At 38.5% G+C, this 19,233-nt stretch overlaps 1 protein-coding gene across 1 annotated transcript; it reads left to right on the top strand.

The window, feature by feature from the left end:
- Positions 1-1,892: 1,892 nt before the first annotated feature.
- Positions 1,893-15,862, top strand: LOC124155159. Its single transcript, XM_046528875.1, has 4 exons — positions 1,893-2,152; positions 12,505-13,103; positions 13,199-14,376; positions 15,857-15,862. The coding sequence occupies exons 1-4, from the start codon at positions 1,893-1,895 to the stop codon at positions 15,860-15,862; spliced, it is 2,043 nt and encodes a 680-aa protein (XP_046384831.1).
- Positions 15,863-19,233: the final 3,371 nt, after the last annotated feature.

Consider the following 19,233-nt stretch of genomic DNA (forward strand, 5'->3'; position numbering starts at 1 on the left):
AATAACTTCTCGGAGTATAGGTCTGAGAATGATATGGAAATTTTTTTGCCTACGTTTCGATATATTTCTTACATCCTCCTCAGGGATATGAATCATATTGATTGCAATAAATTAATATATTGAGGCATGAAAGATTGTTGGAATGTTTTTACAATAATAAAATTAAAATTATAAAATTGTTCAATTTTATCTACAGTTTGAGTAAATATACCATTAGATATAAAATCATACCAAAGCACTTAATGAAGGCATAGATGAAAAAAAAAATATTATCATGATTATGGAATGAAACGGTCCGTAAATCGGCGATATGGAAAATATTGTATATAGGGGAGAAAAGAAGGAATCGTGAAGTCTTGAAATGGATGCTGCTGGAATGACCATACAGGATGGGGGTTAGCAACATTCTCATTTTCGCGTGCCGCAAATTCAAATTGTCATGGATAACTTTGAGGTAAATATTTTCAGTGCTAGAAATATTTTAATGATAAGTAAGTATCGTACTAGTTATAATTGTCAATGATAAAAATATTATAATACTTTTTGGTTTAAATAGTGGGAACTCCTCTTTATTTTGCGGGCCGCGTGAAAGTGTATCGGAGGTCGCTTGCAGCACGAATTCCCGATCGCCTGGAAATTTTTGCCTACTATCTTTGTCTAGAGTATAGACTGTTCTTATAGATTGATACCATTCGTAACTTTATTTTCGGCACAGTGAAAAATAGACTAGGATTGTCAGCACATTTTCTTAACTTGCTTCATCTGTTTGTCTGCTCCAACGATAGAACTTTGTGATTGGATCCAGGATGAGAAGTACTCTAAAGATAAATAGGTAACGTACTTATAATCAATGTCAGTTATGAAAATACTCTAATAATTTTTAGTTTAAATAATGGGAACTATTTAATTTTTTCGGGCCGTATGAAATCATATCGGCTTGAAATTTCTTATTCTTGCTTGCTTTTAATGGCTATATAACATTCAATAATTAGCTAATTGAAATTACGTTCCATTGTGCTATAATTAATTAAATAAATCTCATATGGAAAAATAGTTTTAAAATTTATCAATAGGTATCGTTATTTAAGCATTTTTTGCTGTAATTTCTTTTTCAGCTGTAGTTTAAGTGATTACACGATTACCTAATAAAAAAGGAAATAAAAATGAAATTTAAAAAGTCAAAAGGCATTATTTTTCCATGAACAGTATAAAATGAATAAAAATGTTTTTAAAATTAAGCTCTTCATCACTTGAACCCAATCAGCACCCGCACTTTATTCTTCGAGTGTTGAAAAGCTAATTTTTGAATTTTTAATGCAGTTTAAAATTTGTTTGGAAAAAGGCGTGGTTTTTTAAATCTTTTTTTAATTTTTATTAACAAGTGATACGTGAGAATAAAAGACCAGCCGATGGGTAGTGATACGTTATCTTAACGCAGCGGTAAATACTACTGGTCTAACTGAGGTCATGTTGCCGTGGCTACAGTTAGCCGTCACTGCAGGAAAAAAGCCATTGGAAGCTTCATTTCGAAGTTATGGGTACGGATGAGTGGTGATGGATCCAGGATAGGGGCAAGGGGTAACTAAGTAGGGGATAACCTCCCAGCAGTAGTGAGGGTTCGAACGTTTTATCTAGTGTAAATTGGATACCTTAGGGGGGCGGCTTTAGCCCCCCATAGCCCCTCTCTGGTTCTGCCACTGGATTGCAACATACCAAAAGCGTGTAAAATAGGCCCTAGGTTTAGAACTAATTGGTATTCCAATCCGTTAAAGTGGATACATATGTCGGAAAATATAACTAAATACTTAAGTACTATGTGGCAACCTCCAAAAATTTCGATTTTATCAAGTGTGTGTTTCGACCCAGTGGGGGTGGGCTATAGCCTCTTTAGCATGCCTCCACCTCTGCGGATGAGTAAGATATTAGCCGACTTCACCAAGTTTGGCGAAGTTATGGAGCTGGAAACTCTAAAACAGCATCTGTTATCTCCCTCTGCTGATTCGTATCCATGCTCCTTCCTGTCTCTCACTGGACTCCTCATCCTTGAGAGCCGCTCCATCCTCGCCGTCAACTCGACTCCATTCCCATATCCTGAGCCTCTGGTCTGGTTTGCTATCTCTCTCTTGTCACCACATTCCTCCCTCCCCCTCCAGTATGTCCTTTTTGAAGTCCCCCACCTCACCCCTTCCTCTAAGCAGTTTCATTCATGGATCCAACCCTCATTCTTCACCCCGAAATATTTCCACATCCCCACCATGCACCCCTGACGAGAGAGAGAGAGAGAAACCTATCTCCTCCCAGCACAATGTACCCTCATCCCTTCCAAAATCCTTCTTCCCCGGCTAATTTTCGCTCGGCTAAAAAAAGAAAAACGAAAAAAGAAAAATGTCCCTGCTCCTCTTCTCCTCCTCGAGGGATAGTCCGCCCGCTTCACATCTGGTTTAACTCTGGTTCCCCGGGAAAGAATGGCAAGAGAGAGAGGGGGAGGAAGAGAGAGAGGGGGTTAGCATGGTATCCTCCACTCAAAAGTCGAGCGAGTTGAGTGGCACTCTTCCCGTGGCTAATTAATCACGTTAAGTGGGTGGTGGTGTTTTACTGGTGCCGCTTGGTTGAGGGTCAAGTTTCCGAGGAGTGGGGCAGGATGTACTTTTACGTACGTTTGGAAACGATTTTTGAAGGTCTCTCTTATTAATGTGCTACTACTCCTCGTGGGGATGTGTTAGCCATCAAGAGTGGGCCAAGCTCTGCGGATCCATGCTCTTTGCCTCGTTCCCATCAAACTGAGAGAGAGAGAGAGAACAAATCTGCTTAATCCATCCGAGAATGAATCCGAGGACAGTTCTTCTTTAACTCTCTAAATGAGACGGACCGATATATTGGGTAGTCTTCTATACATATGGAAATGTTTATGTACTTATATAATTATTTTTTTCTCTTCTTATCTTGCAACAGTATATTATAACAAGTTATAGCCAACGTTTCGATTTATTTTAAACCATCATCAGGGCTATGAAAGAAAAAACATAAGAACAATATAAAATACAAAGATAACGATATACAATATTTTTACATAAAAATGTTACGATCGCGTTTTTTTACAATAATATAATTAAGCTCATATAAAATGGCAAATCGATATGCCACTGACTGACTCATCAATATTCGCAGCCCAAACTGTGATATGTGTGGATATTTGGCTTATTGGACGTAAAAGTAAAAAAAAAATTCATCGGGAGAAAAAATCTGAAAACTTGAAAAAGGCGATTAGTTTTCGAGATATATCGACTTGAATTAACATGGGAGCCTTATGGGACTAAAACATTTTCGATTTTATTTTGTACTTTTAAACGTTTGAGGAACATGATATTCAGTGGACATAAACAAGATTTTTTGGTCAATTTTTTGGTGTGGTTTTCATTGCGACGAATTATTATTTAGTATTTTTTATTATTTTTTTTCGTTTTCTATGCTTTTCTTATGGAAAAAGTTTAGGAATTTTTTTGACCTATTTGCAATAATTGTAGGACAAAGTCCTTGAAATATAAGGTGTAGGATTTTTTGGTTGATTTTTTGGCTATCTTGAAATTTTCATATGTCGAAACAATTCCGAGGAATAAACGATTTCGATTTTACATTGTTGTGAAGGGCGAATTTTCAAACTCGGATTTCGGCGTTGAGACATGTGCCATATGAAAATTTGGAATCTTCTGGCAAAACCGTAGAGGGTACTTCGTACCCTCACGTTCTAACTGCTTTTCCCATAACCCTCTTGGTTAATTCATAGTTAAATTCCGAAAAATATCCTGCACGCGAAAAATCATTGTCGCCATTTTTTTGTGGAGCATACATTCTTGGATATCTTAGCAACCATTTCAGCTAGATGAATGAAATTTTCAGGGTAATAGCATAATTAAAATGGTCAACTTTTGCAATGGTGATAATTCCGCTCGATTGATTCATGTGCGAGTTATATCGATACCAATATCCTTGGATACGCTTTAATCGCTAAAAACTTTTTTGTTAATCAAGTTTTGAGCATGAAAGTCATACACAATACAACTGATAATGTCATTCATCCGACAAAAGTTAAATCAAGCGGATCGATTGATTAGACTCGAAGTAATGATCGATACAAGGTTGTATTCGATAGAGCCATTTTTGGGCTTATTTACATAGTTACGGAGATAAAGATTTTAACAATATGTAAGGAAAAGAATGAATTATGCGCACACATAAATTATTTAGATGAATTATGTTTCCTAATAAAGATACATCGATATGAATTTATATCTTTTTCTATTAGGCCCCCGTAAGAAATACACGCATCGCGTCTATCTACGTCACCAATATAAGAACATAGACTAAATTTTGAAAGCGGGGATAGTAGAGAAGGCAGGGATAACGGAGTGACCATAGAATGGAAGATATATCAATAGGATTGCGGATTTTGCAGTACAGATGTCAGTATTGTCTAAAGTACGATTCGATTAGTACAGCAAATACGCAAATTGGCATAACTTGATTAGCGTAAACGTTGGACCAATGAAACTTGGTGAACGGGTACATCTTGGTATTCTTCACAATGCTCAATGATAATATGTTTTGTATACAGTCTCACGTTCGATATATATCGAATCCACTTTTTCTTAAAATATATCGAATTGCTATAACATGTAGGATTTTACATCCAAGGACATAGTTGACTAGGGATTAAATAGTAGATACCCATAGACTGGATTTTAAACCGCATTGCGGATTTTACAGTACAGATGTCAGTATGATCGAAAAATCGATTCAATTATTATAGCAAATACACAAATTGGTATAACTTGAAAAGTATACCCGTTGGACCAATGAAATTTGGCGAATGTGCTCATCTTGGTATTCCTCACATTGCCCAACAGAAATATGTTTTGTATGTAGTCTAACGTGCGATATATATCGAATATGCTTTTTCTTCAAATATATCGAACTGCTATAACATATAGGATTTTACATCCAAGGGCATAGTTGACCAGGTATTATGTAGTAGATACCCATAGACTGCATATTAAACCAATAGCATTGCGGATTTTACAGTACAGATGTCAGTGTGATCGAAAAATCGATTCGATTATTATAGCAAGTACGTAAATTGGCATAACTTCAATAGTTTTTCCGTTTGACCAATGAAATTTGGTGAATGGGTACATATTGGTATTCCTCACAATGCCCAATGGAAATATGTTTTGTATGTAGTCTCACGTTCGATATATATCGAATATGCTTTTTCTTCAAATATATCGAATTTGTATGACATATAGGATTTTACATCCATGGGCATAGTTGACCAGGAACTATATAGTAGATGACCATAGATTGGAAATAAAATTAATATCGTTGCGGATTTTACAGTAAAGATATCAGTATAATCGAAAGATCGATTCGATAATTATAGCAAATACGCAAATTGGCATAACTTGATTGATATATAAGTTGGAACAAAGAAATTTTGGGAGTGGGTATATCATGATATTCCTCACAATGCCCAATTGAAATATGTTTTGTATATGGTCTCACATGCGATTTATATCGAATCTTCATTTTCAAAATTATATCGATTTGCCTTAACATATAGGATTTTACATCCACAGGCATTGTTGACCAGGAATTATAGAGTAGATGACTATTAACTGGAATTATAATATACAGCATTGAGGATTTTTCAGTGCAGATGGCAGTTTAATCGAAAGATCGAATCGATTATTGTAGCAAATACGCAAATTGGCATAACTTGAGTAGTATATGCGTTGGATAAATGAAATTTGGTGAATGGGTACAACTTGGTATTCCTCACAATGCCCAATGGAAACATTTTTTGTGTATAGTCTCTCATTCGATATATATCGATTCTGCTTTTTCTTAAAATATATGGAATTGTTATAACACATAGGAATTTACATCAACGGGCAAAGTTGAATAGGAATTATATGGTAAATGGCCATAGACCGGAATTAAAATCAAAAGCATTGTGGATTTTACATTACAGATGCAGTATAGTCGAAAGATCGAATCGATTATTATAGAAAATACGCAAATTGACATAACTTGATTCGTATATCCGTTGGACCAATGAAATTTGTTGAATGTGCACATCCTGGTATTCTTCACAAACCCCAATGGAAATATGTTTTGCATGTAGTGTCTCATTAGATATATATCGATTCAGCGTTTTCTTAAAATATATCGAATTGCTATAACATGCAGGATTTTACATCCGCGGGCGTATTTGACCATGAAATATAGGGTAGTTGACCAAACGGGAAGATAAATCAATAGGATTACGAAATTTTAATTTCACGTGTCAGTATACTTGATAATTCGATGATTACGGTAGCAAATATGCAAATTTTCGTATCTGTCTAACTATTGATGTTAAACCGAAGAAATTTTATGAATATGTTTATTATAGCAATGTTCATGCTGCACCAATTAAATATATTTGCTTTCCAAGCTCCGATTCGACACATATCGAATCTACGTTTTTGTAAAATATATCGAACTGCTATTACTTATAGAATTTAACAGCTACGGGGACAGTTGAACATTCTTTGGTTATTTCTCCAACTCAAGTTTCTTAACCGTATTCATATATTTATTTTAATCAATTCGTTTTGTTGTTATAAAACTTCCTTAGATATAAAAAAATGACAGCATTGAGAGACATACATCGTCAGTTAAATCCGAACATTACTTCATTATTCGAGACATGTATTCGGATAATCATTTCATTAGTCTCTGTTCGTTTATTTTCTAAAACTGACGTTTTTAATTTGTTTATGTTTGCTGTATTCTAACATTATAAATCAAAAATAGGTGAGTAAATCAAGAGTGATACAATCCTAGGGTAAGGGCTGAAATACGAAAAATCGGCTACATTTCATAAGTTCATCTACCATACACTATATTTTTCTACATTGCGTAAATCATTCACATCAAAACGGTTTCTCGAAGCATATATCACCGTGGTTACAAAGAAGGTCTGAAGTATTGTTGACTGTGAATGAGCGTATTGCCCGCCTATTTCACTCATTTAAACGATATTTTGAGTGTTTCTTCCGCTTTTTCAACCACTTATGGACACTATACTCGACAACATGTGACACAACTATGTTCCCACCCCCCTAATTACCCGCTTGATGAATTCAAGCGCCAATATACTCGTTTATAAATATACCTACCTAACTCTGAGGAAGGTGGTAATGCGCCACCGAAAATTTAGTACTTACTGTGAGTGTTTTTTATCCTTTTTTTGTGTACTGTGATTCTGCCCAACCTGGTTTTTAGTCTGAGGTTTCAGGCGAGATGGAGTGGAAACGTGACATAATGAAAATGAAAAAGCAGGAGCAATTTCCACAATTTTACATTTATTGATACGACCGGTTTCGCTTTTCAGCAGTACCTGATGATGCTGAAAAGCGAAACCGGTCGTATCAATAAATGTAAAATTGTGGAAATTGCTCCTGCTTTTTCATTTTCATTACAACCTGGTTTTATTTTAATGTTATATACATATATATATATTATATGTTCCTATCCCTTTCTTTCCTTACCTCTGAATTTATATGTATGCTTGCGCTTAAGGCGCCGTGTGAATGAATGGAGTAGTATATAATAAGAACAGAATACGCTAAAAGTTTTGACAAACCTCTTAACTTGTACATGTTTATTGATATTATGTTACTAAGGTATTGCCACGCCTAGTTACCAATAAGAAATCATAAAAAAATAAAATAATAAAAAGAAATAGTTTTAATAAAATACGTTGACCTAAACTCCAGGAAATATTATAACATATACTTATATAGGAAATGTTTATATTGTCCCTCTTACTTAAAATAAACCAAAAAGACGAAAATCGCCCCGTAGCAATGCGCTCTACCAAAACGACGAAGGTGTCGTTCTCTCTGTAAAAAATACAATGAAATTCACCAATCAAATATTTTTCCCGTGTCGATATGAAGAAGACGACCGTTTCGCCGTTTTCATAGTTTTTCGCGTCTTCTTCTTCAGTCTTTCGACCGTAGAAGTTAAACATTTTAAACGAAGTTTAATGATTCATTTTTGAGGTCGAATAAACAATGATTATAACGATATATGTATTACACAACCTTATGGAAAATAAACTATTTTAATTTTTCCTGGTGAATACTTCTGACGAATATTTTTCGGGTTTGCAGACAGGTTAATGCTTTTATACAAGCCGACGTTTCGGGAGACGACTTGTATCTCATCCTCAAGGCTGTGTTACTTTACGGAAGTCCAATATCACACTGAACTGGACAAATTCACACTGACAATGAGAGTGAGGACTTCCATAAAGTAACACAGCCTTGAGGATGGGAGACAAGTCGTCTTCCGAATCGTCGGCTTGTATAAAAGCATTAACCTGGCGGCAAACCCGAGAAATATTCGTCAGAATCCCATGGAGCTTCGGCAGAATTTCATACAAATGCTTTAAGTTCAGAGTTCTACCTTTCTTGCGTCGATAGTAGTAGCATTTCTGCTTTTTCAAGATGATATAATGCTGCTTAAGCGTTCATATAAACGTGTTCCAATTTTCTTTCGTGACCCGCCGAGGCCGTATTTATGCAGTATGTTTCCCTAGGGTCGACTCATCCGTCTGAGTCATATGGCCAGCCTCCGACGGGAGTTGCTATATTGCAATTGAGAACAGGATTGATGGATTCATCCTTGACTCCGATGTAGCGCAATAGTGTTGGACAAAATGGTTTCTGGCGCCAATATCATCCCACTTACACCTTGCCGTATGTAAATGCTATTTTCATCTCATCCTCAGTGACCTGCAATCCTAAGATTGGTTTGACGCAGCTGTCCACTCAATTCTCCTATCAGCTAATCTTTTCATTCCTACGTATTTCTTCTCTTTCACATCTCTCTTTACTTGTTCCATATATTTTGTTCGAGGTCTTACTTTTCCATTCTTGCCATCAACTTGTGCCTCGACGATTGTCTTCATCAGGCCATCATGTCTCAAGATACGATAGCCGATTTGATTATTTAGTCTTCTTATCAAGGTTTTCATGAGGCTTCTCTCCTCTTTTACTCTTCATAGGACTTCCTCATTACTAACCCTGTCGATCCTCATCATTCTTCTCCTGCACAATATTTTGAAAGCCTCCACACTTGATTTCTCCGCTGATGTCATTTTCTATGACTAATTTGTGTGAGGAAGCATACGTAAATTCTAAAAAATTGTTTCCTTACTTCAGTGCTTAAATTTCCCACTGCACGTAGATATATCTTTTGGTGGGATGCTCTTGTTACCTGAACTTATCAGCTGATAATTTATTTCTATTTTCTCCCATTGTTAGTTATTCGACTTTCCAAACAACAGAATTCATCCACATTTTCCAGTGCTTGATTCTCTTTATTATTCTTATATGGTACTGTTGACTTCATCCCGTCATCCACAAACTGATATCTTAATTTTCTTTGCTTATATTAACTTATTTACCCTTTATCCTACTCATGGTAACCAGAATCATTTTCAAATCCTTCCCTGAATATGGATTCGACAGCTATTTCATCAACAAATCGGAGCCATTTTTGCATGTGTTTATATAAAGAAATTTAAAAATATGTGGTATATTTTTTAGAAAATGTTTTTGATCTATTTCTCCAAATGAGGTTGTATGACATACTCAAGAGGACGCATCCCTCCTTTTCGACCGGTCGTATTTTGTATTTTTTTTGTGACGAATGAATCCTTTAAATCTTTCACCATCATTTTGATATCTCTGATTAGATATAATAGGGTAGTTTCCTTCATCAAAGAAAACGAAAGCCATTGATTGCGATTCGTTACCCACCATTAGTGTATTCATAATATACAAATTATTTGCTTTTGGAAATACCAGTTTAGACGAATGGCAACGGTCAATTTTAACCTCATTTGAAAAAGGCCAGATTGGCGCCAATGCGATTCCGCTCCACGTGACGTCACAGGGACCTAGTTTCTATACGAGAGGATAGGAGTTATACATCGTCTGAGATTACTAATTCACGCATGAGGCACAGAGCTCAGGGAAACATCTCTTAATAATCACACATAAAAAATGCATAAGTTCGGAAAGTTTCCTTCGTTTGATAGGGGAATAATAATCCTTATTTAAGCCAAGCGCTACCAGCCAGCAGGGTACTCAGCTACCTGGTAGCATTCTGCATCGTATCAGCGCTCAAAGCCTCACCCCAAGGTCACCTCACTTGCGGCAGCGGGAACCGACGTCACGTGGAGTTTTCCCAGCATTCATACTTAGGCGTCGCGTTTTCGCGCGCTTGAAATTTTTCACTTTTCATTTAATCGCGAAAAATAGATATTGTCATTTAAAAATCTATAAGCGTGAAATACGTACTCCAGGAGTAATAATCTTTCGATTTAGGCAATAAAAAAATAATAGGAAACCACCCTATTGTTAAGATAGGCCTTTTAGCTTAGTGGGTTGAGGGCTTAGCTGCTGATCGGGGTTTCCCGTGTTTCAATCCCGAGTGAAGCCTTCGGATATCCTGAAACATAAATATCGAAGTGCAAGGTGGCCCAGGGAAAGAAGTAGCTGGACTTAAGCTGATTGCGCGAATTTCACACTCCTGTGACGTATTTCGAGGTGAGCTTTACCCAAACCTGTCCAATGCAAACTTCGGATTGAATCACTGAAAGGGTCATTGCTAAAATTTGCCGCCTTCTCAAATATACCAAATTTGGATCTTGGAAAATTCTCGTATAATTACTTCCAAGTTTGAGATGAAGGCGAATTTCGATTATGATCTTCATGTACTCGGAAAATTTCAAGATGGTAGCATAATTTTAGGTCGGTAATCCGTCATGTAAAATTGGGTCGAGCAAGAGGTATGCACCTCCTTAACTATGGCATTGCATATTCGTCCGACGTAATATGAGTGCCCGCAAAGTATTTTCCTCATCACTGTATAGACCTTTTAAAAAGGCATAGTGATATCATCTTGAAGCTATGCTGTAATCTTTCCGTGCTCTTCCCCGCTCATCGTGATAGCGGTGCCTGCGGGAATTGGAATTGGCTAACGTCATCCTTGGCTGTGCTGATTGTCGGCGGATGGAGAGGTTGTATCAATGACTTTATGAATACGAAATGAGAGGTTAGACTCCGATCATCTTCGCTCTTGCAAACATAGGCAGCGTTTCCACGTACGCAATCTTTCTAGCAGAGTGCATTAATCGCTATCTGTGGTAATGCATTGCGATGCTGCATATACGGGATCGCAATCAAAGGAGCTCTTTTCCTGTCCTCGATCGGAAATTCTCGGAGTTTCATGTTCGTGATGAATGATACCCATACGAGGTGTCGCGTCACGTTTTTTCTAAACACTGCTAATTCAATAAGCATTAGAAGTGGCGGTGGAATTTGTTTTCAGAAAACACTGGCATAGTCTTTATGGGTGGAAAAAATTAATTTTCACTGCGGATATGATGTTGGTGAAGTATGTATTCATTAACTTTTGAAGTGTACTATAAATACTTGCTTCAAACCGTGATCACATGTCTGGGCCAAATAATTTTTCCTAAATCTTTCGATTTTAATAATTAAGTAATAAATATTTGAGAAAAATTGACCATCAACCCTTTATAACCCAGAGCTGTTTCTGGGAGAAATCGAATTTCAAGATTTTTCATTTCGAAAACTTGAAAAGTTTTTTAAAGTTTACACTACAAAATAATATTTAGTTTAGATATCTCGTAAATAGAGCTGAAAGTCTAAACATTTTTGATGTTGCTAAGAAGCAACATTGTGTTATAAAGGGTTAAAGGTCGCATATCTGGTGATTCTTCCTTTTATTACTCCTGTTTAGGTTTCTTCCGTACCATTTATTTTACTTCTTGGAAATTTTTATTAGATTCACGCCATCGAGCCATGAGGACCTAATAAAAGTAATTTTCATCGAAATTTTATGTCTTTCCTTTTCTGTGGAATGGTAATCAATGACATAAGTTTAAGTAATTTCTCTTTAGTTATTATATTGAAGTGCTGTTTATATTATTTTTAGCAGACTACATGTAGGGTCATTATTTTCTAAAATCATCCTTTTTCTATTTCATTTGCATAGTAATGATTCAAATTATTGATCGCACTCCCGTTTTTTCACTAAACTAACTGATATCCTTTTTTCAGTTTGCCCGGCGGAGATAAGAAATGGGATAACAATATAATTGGGTTATGAAGAAAGATTTCGTGCTTTCCCGGCGACAGCCTTGAGGACGATGACCGAGTCGGACATCGAAACGTTGGCAGATATGGAGTTCCTGACCCGGTGGCGATCCCGAGAACTCTTTACCAAGTCCATTCGCCGGGAAAGCACGAAATCTTTCTTCACCTACCTCTACGGGGAGGAGATACACCGCAGCATACGGACCTTTGAACAGCTGCGGAAGGATAAGGCGAGTCTTCTGAGCTCTCTTGCCTTTTTACTGAGATGTCGAGATGAAGAAACCATCCCTACCTTCGCCCAGGTTCGGTCATCGGTGAAGTCACCAGCGGCCCAACGAATTCTGCGGCGGACAAGTCTAGCATTGGTTCGTGAACGCATCCACCAAAAACGGAGATCTTTAGATACAATTGGCAAGAAACTTCTGGACCTACACCTACTTCTCGCGGCTACACTTTCGCCGCTTGATTGGGAATATATTGACCGTGCCACTGCGGCTTCGGGGGATCTGCTTCTGAAGAAGAATACAGAGAGGCAAAAGAAGAAGTTCTCTCGTCTACCTTCATCCAAGAAGACGATCCGCGCCAATGACGACAGGCGACTGGTCATCAACATGACTGACCTCACACTTGACGAGCCGACCATATCGGTATTAAGCAAAGGACTCAATTTTGCTCCTGCACCCAGGTCCATTCCTTACTCAGACTTCGTGGGGAGTATTGAACAGGCAATAAGGAAACTTCCCGAAGAGGCAGCAGAGGAGGCCAGAACTGAAATTTCTGTGGTCCTAAAGAGGGCCTTACCTCCCAAATCCAACATCAGCAAGGAAGAACGTGACGCCATCCGAGCCCTACGTGTAAACAGAAGTATCACCATTTTGCCTGCTGATAAGGGGAATTCCACTGTCCTCTTACCAACCGAGGATTACAACACTAAAATACAGGACATTCTACATGACCAGGCCTACGTCAAGCTAAAACGAGATCCCACAGATGCCGTGACAAGGAAGACCAACGTCATCATCAGAAAGATGGGCTTACCGGAGGAGACGATCAGGAATCTTCGACAACCAGCGCCAGCTCCACCAAGACTCTATGGCCTACCAAAAATTCAAAAGACGGAATTCCTCTACGACCAATCGTGAGCGCCATCGGCTCACCAACTTACAACCTGGCAAAATACCTCACCGGAGTTTTATCACCATACGTTGGCCACTGTGAGCACCACATCAAAAACTCGACAGAGTTTGTGAAAATACTCGCTGGCATCCGTCTTAAAGAGACGGATTTGCTGGTGAGCCTAGACGTGGTGTCTCTTTTTACACGCGTACCTCTAGACGATACCCTGCGACTTCTAGCTGAGAAGTTTGATGGAGATACGGTGCAGCTGTTCCGCCATGTGCTCACTTCCACTTACTTCCAATACCATGGAGAGTTCTACGAGCAATCTGATGGGGTGGCCATGGGCTCCCCCCTTTCCCCTACCATTGCTAACTTTTTTATGGAGGACTTCGAGGAAAAGGCCCTCAGTTCGGCTCCTTTGAAACCTTTGCTCTTTCTTCGATACGTGGACGATACTTTTGTGGTATGGCCCCACGGGAGACGCAGCCTGGATGAATTCTTCGATCACATGAACTGTCAACACAGCAGCATCAAGTTCACCATGGAAATAGAAGAAAATAATAGACTTCCGTTTCTCGACGTTTTGGTTTCCAGAAGAACGGACGGAACTCTCGGTCACAGCGTTTACCGAAAACCCACCCACACGGACCTTTACTTACATGGACGTAGTCACCACCATCCTTCGCAGAGAATGGCAGTAATGAAAAGCCTGATTCATCGAGCCGTATCTATCTCGGACAAAGATAGCCTAGCACCTGAACTAAAGCGCCTTCGGAAAACCTTCCAGCAGAATGGATATGATGAGAGACAAATTTCCAAGGCCCTAAAAAGGTCCATATCCAAGACCAACTCAAGGAGAGAAGATGGAGAAAGAGACGATCGAACTGCAAAGGCGTGTTTACCATACATCTCTTCAGTGTCGGGGAAAGTAGCGAGAATTCTGAAGAGATTCAGCATCCAGGCCATCCACAAACCACCAAAAAAGATCCGGGACATGCTCGTCAAAGCAAAAGATCCGGTAGGATTGAAGACACCTGGCGTTTACCAAGTGCCATGTGGGTGCGGGAAAATATACATCGGTGAGACGGGCCGCACTATAGACACGCGGGTCAAAGAACATAAGCGCCACCTCCGCCTAGGACAGCCCGAAAAGTCAGCCATCGCAGAGCATTGGATGGAATGCAAAAATACTGTTAAGTTTGACGACACCAAGATGCTCTGCCGATCCAATGGCTTTTGGGATCGACTCATTAAAGAGTCCATTGAAATTAGACTGTCTAAGAATACCATCAATAGAGACTCCGGATATGCTCTGAGCAGCATCTGGAAACCTGTGCTCAAGACTATACAAAAGGCTAGGCAAAACCACCAATCAGAGCATGCCGCTGACGACAGCCAATCAGCAGTCACCTGACCACCAGAGTGATTGTATATAAGCAAGTCAAATTCTCACTCGACATTCACAGCCCTGAGGACGATGACCGAGTCGGACATCGAAACGTTGGCAGATATGGAGTTCCTGACCCGGTGGCGATCCCGAGAACTCTTTACTCATTGGGTTATGTTGATTGGAATAATGCTAGTTCTAAAGTGTGGAGTGGATACGGTAGAATGACGGAATGCTGAACTAGGTAGACGAAAGGTGTAGGGTAGATGGGAAGGAAATCTGATAATAATTGACCTAATGCATTTTTGGACTGAAGTTTCCGCGTTGGTCGGTCTCTTTCAAATGCTTATAACACATGAATGTGGTGTCGTGATATATGGCACAACTTTTACATTCATTTATCTTCGTCCTGAAGTTTCTTCCTGTTCTCTGTCCCTCATACACGGCGTTACAGTTATCATCATACTTATAGATACGTGAAAATAACATTTTCATTTTAACTTTATATTACTTTCAAATCAGCAGAATAGCCCAGGCGAAGAGAGCATTCCACCAAAATAGAGACCTGCTTACAGCGGGAAACTTAAATATGGATGTAAAGAAACAATTTATAAGAACCTACATCTGGAGTATGCTCCTATACGGAAGTGAGGCATGGACAATGACCGCAGCGGAGAAAGCAAGGATAGAGGCCTTTGAAATGTGGTGCTACAGAAGAATGATGAAAATCAAATGGATCGACCGAGTTAGTAACGAGGAAGTCCTAAGAAGGGTAGGAGAGAAGAGAAGCCTCATGAAAACCTTAATAAGAAGACGGAACAACCTTATAGGCCACATCTTGAGACATGATGGCCTGATGAAGACAATCGTCGAAGGACAGGTGGAAGGCAAGAATGGAAAAGGAAGACCTCGAACAAAATATATGGAACAAGTAAAGAGAGATGTGAAAGAGAAGAAATACGTAGGAGTGAAAAGATTAGCTGATAGGAGAACTGAGTGGAGAGCTGCGTCAAACCAATCCTAGGATTGTTGACCAGTGATGATGATTACTTTCAATTACAGTTTATAGCATTTTGTATCATCTATTATTTTCTTTATTTTCATAATGCAGCACTAGTATTTGACGATAAAGCGTGATGAAACTCAGTTACAGTTTGAAAAAATACGGAATAGTTTAAGTAATAATCGGGTAAAAAATAATAAATTAAGGAATAAGACATAAAGTAAATAATTAAAGTTGATACCAGTAACTATAATATCATTTACGTTAGTTGAACATCAACATTGAACAAGTTTCAAAACTTTCTTCCTTCAACCGGGTGCGTGTGTCAGTCACAACTAGATTGTACTGGCTGAAAAACCTCTCTACAAACCTCTGTCCAGATTGTGTGGAGTTCAGAATTACCAAACTCAGTTTTTTCTAGGTAGATGGAAAGAAATAATTGCTTAACGTCGCAGAAGCTACCAGAGTTCTCTCTCAACCTCTCTAGTAGCTTCCGATGGATATACATGTAACCATATATGAAGCAGTAAATCCCAACGTGCGTTAGCGCAGCGATGGGCAGACTCGGCACTAAATTTACGAATTTTGCGATCGAAAAGGCAAGTTAGCGTTTTAAATATCATAAAAGTCCAGTCATCCTGCCTATGTCGCATTTATTCACGTGTATAGCATCAATATCGCATTTATCGCAAATGAGATTTTCACGTATCGCTAATCGTACTTAATCAAATAAACACCGTAACTTCGCATAGCATTGAAATGCTCTTCAAAATGAAAAAGTAATGTATTGTCTTAGGGTAAATTCAGTGTCTTAAGGTAACTCAAATGCTTAGCATATTAAAAACAAATATTTTTAACTGGATATTTATAGGAAAGTCAGAAAGACGGCATTACCTTGGAATTGTGCCATCGATTTGGCTGATTTTTCAATGCTAACCATTTACCTCTATTAATATCACATCCCGTCTTTCTTCTCAACATATGGCATGACGCATTTGTCCTTCTAATCCCGAGTCCTCAAACGAACATTCCAAATAGTGATATTTTATCGATAGCGACTTAATGGCGGTTTTAATGTATTTTTAGTATGTTTTCCTGTTGACTGTTACTGATCGCGACCTCAGTTGTACCCTCAACCCTATTACTCCTCAAAACACCCTCCTCCCGATTTCCTTACCTGTATTTTGTTAAACAATGGTTTACATTCACTTTGGTTTTACCATCAACCTTTGGTTTTACCGTGTATTTTAACCCCCAGCAATGCATGACTTTTGTTTTAACTACCTCTTACATTCCGGGGTACTATAAGTGACCTTCACGGTAAGCTCCTTACTGGGTTACCTCCATGCTCAGACTTGTCGGGCCATAGAAAATAGAACTGAAGTGCTGATACCGGGTTGGATAATGAAATCACTGGAGAGTCGTACAAAGGAATTTTTTAGTGCAATATACTTCCTCAAAGTGACGGCCGAAGTTTTCTACGCCCCAAGCTACTAATTTTCAGTAAGATGTTTTAACCAATGGACAATGGCGTATATTATTTTCAATATACTAATCGCCATAGAACACCTTATTGATTTTGAGAAAACCAGAGTTCTCGCCAGCAGGGGCGCAGCTAGGAATTAAGGCTAGGAGGGGTTTCAGGCGCAACTAATACTGGGGTGCCTGGGGGTGTGGTATACCCGCCAGGGTAAGCGGGAGGTGCGGGGGCCCTCCGCCAAAAAAAATTTAAGATAAATGGTTCAAAATATTGAGTTTTACGGCCTTCTGAGGGATATTTTGTTAATCGTCACACTCTTCTATAAGCAATACTAATCCAATTAAGTAAAATAGATTTATCTTAAAAGATTTTCTGAGCTCTGGGGGGGGGGGGGGGGTTTATCCCCCAAAACCCCACACGCTATGCCACTGCTCACCAGAGTCAACAGATTTAAACCTCATCTGTTTTTTTATTCAAAAACAAAAGAGCAAATTCAACAGGGATTACGGTCTCCAACAACATTCCTGGATACCAGTTTTGAACAGGCTCTCCCCCTTCCCTCATTCCCCCTACCACACCCAACCCACCCACTTGAAAAGTATTTACTTTTACCCACTCCGGAAACATCGCGTTCACCTTTGAAATAGGGGTCGAGAAACGTCGTGAGATAACCTGTACTACGCAGTAAGACCCGAAAAAGTTTTTATTTATCAGCCGTGCATCGCAAAAGCCTTGATGAAAAATTAATTTTAAATGTTCCATTCGAGGAAAACTATCATAATTGAAACAACGCATGGCTCACGGAATGATAAGATTTTAATCTTTTTTTTTCTTTGCTCGGCTACTAGCGTGTATAAATAAAGGAATAAACGCCTTCATTGGATTTAAGCCACTTTTGCGTGAGAATATTGATAAAGCAGTGAGTGTCCCTTAATTTGGTAGTTAAAATTTTATATACATTTCGCAATGACTAAGTTTCCGAAGCAATTCCTCTCCATTGATTCTGTCCTACCCCAGTAAATTTTGAAATATGCCAAGTCTCATTTCAGTCGTGAATTCATTTTTAAGGGAATACTGCAAGGATATGCATCCAAATGGTTCGGGATAATGTCGTCCTGCCTTGTTTTTTTAATGGCTCCGCATCATTCCCCTATGCAGTCACAATATTCCGATATTGAGGTTTTGAATTTCGCCATTAGCCACAGAATTGAAAGCCTTGATTTAGAGGTTTTTTTTCCGATAAAATCGGAGCTTGAAGATTTGTGGCATTGCTAACAAAAGACTGATGAAAGACGTCACCGCGTGAAAAATTGCCGCGGAAGAGGGTACTGCGTTTTAATTATTCTCTGTCCTTTGAATTTTCAATTAAAAGAGATTATGGTAAGCAATAAATTCACCATCTAGAGTCCCTTGCGTGGTGCATCTCGTTGGCGTATTTCAGGCTAAAATCGTTTACGAAACCATTTATGAATCATTTTAAAATTGAAAGCGGGCGGATACTCAAATGATAATGTTACCTCAGGCACTTTGTTTTTCATTCAAAATGATTGGAGCTGATCGGGCTTTGATTTCGGATATATCCCATTGTGGGCAGCAGGGATATCAGAGTTCTAAACTTGGTAAAACCAAATGATTTATAGCTTGAGAAATTAATTCTAAGTGTGTGTAACGTCGCTCCCGTGCATGTGATATTGTACACAGTTATGGTTCATAATGATGCTTTGACTTTTCTTTGTGGAGAATTTTCCCATTTATAATAAATACCACTTCAATTATTTCCGGAGAAAAATGTGGGTATACTTGTCTCGACATTCCCACCAGGCCATAAACTCCATTTTTGCAGACGCTTCAAGCTTTTAATTGTGAAATAGGAATATCAAGGCATATTTCTGGTTGCCCCAAGTTTCGTCGCATTCACGGCTTGGCAGTAGCAAAAATTTATGATATATCGTAATTTTCTTGGTAGAGGTTGTAGATTTTAGTTATTAAAAGAATCATACATATT

This window comes from Ischnura elegans, chromosome 3, assembly GCF_921293095.1.
Source record: "Ischnura elegans chromosome 3, ioIscEleg1.1, whole genome shotgun sequence".
Classification (NCBI taxonomy): Eukaryota; Metazoa; Arthropoda; class Insecta; order Odonata; family Coenagrionidae; genus Ischnura; species Ischnura elegans.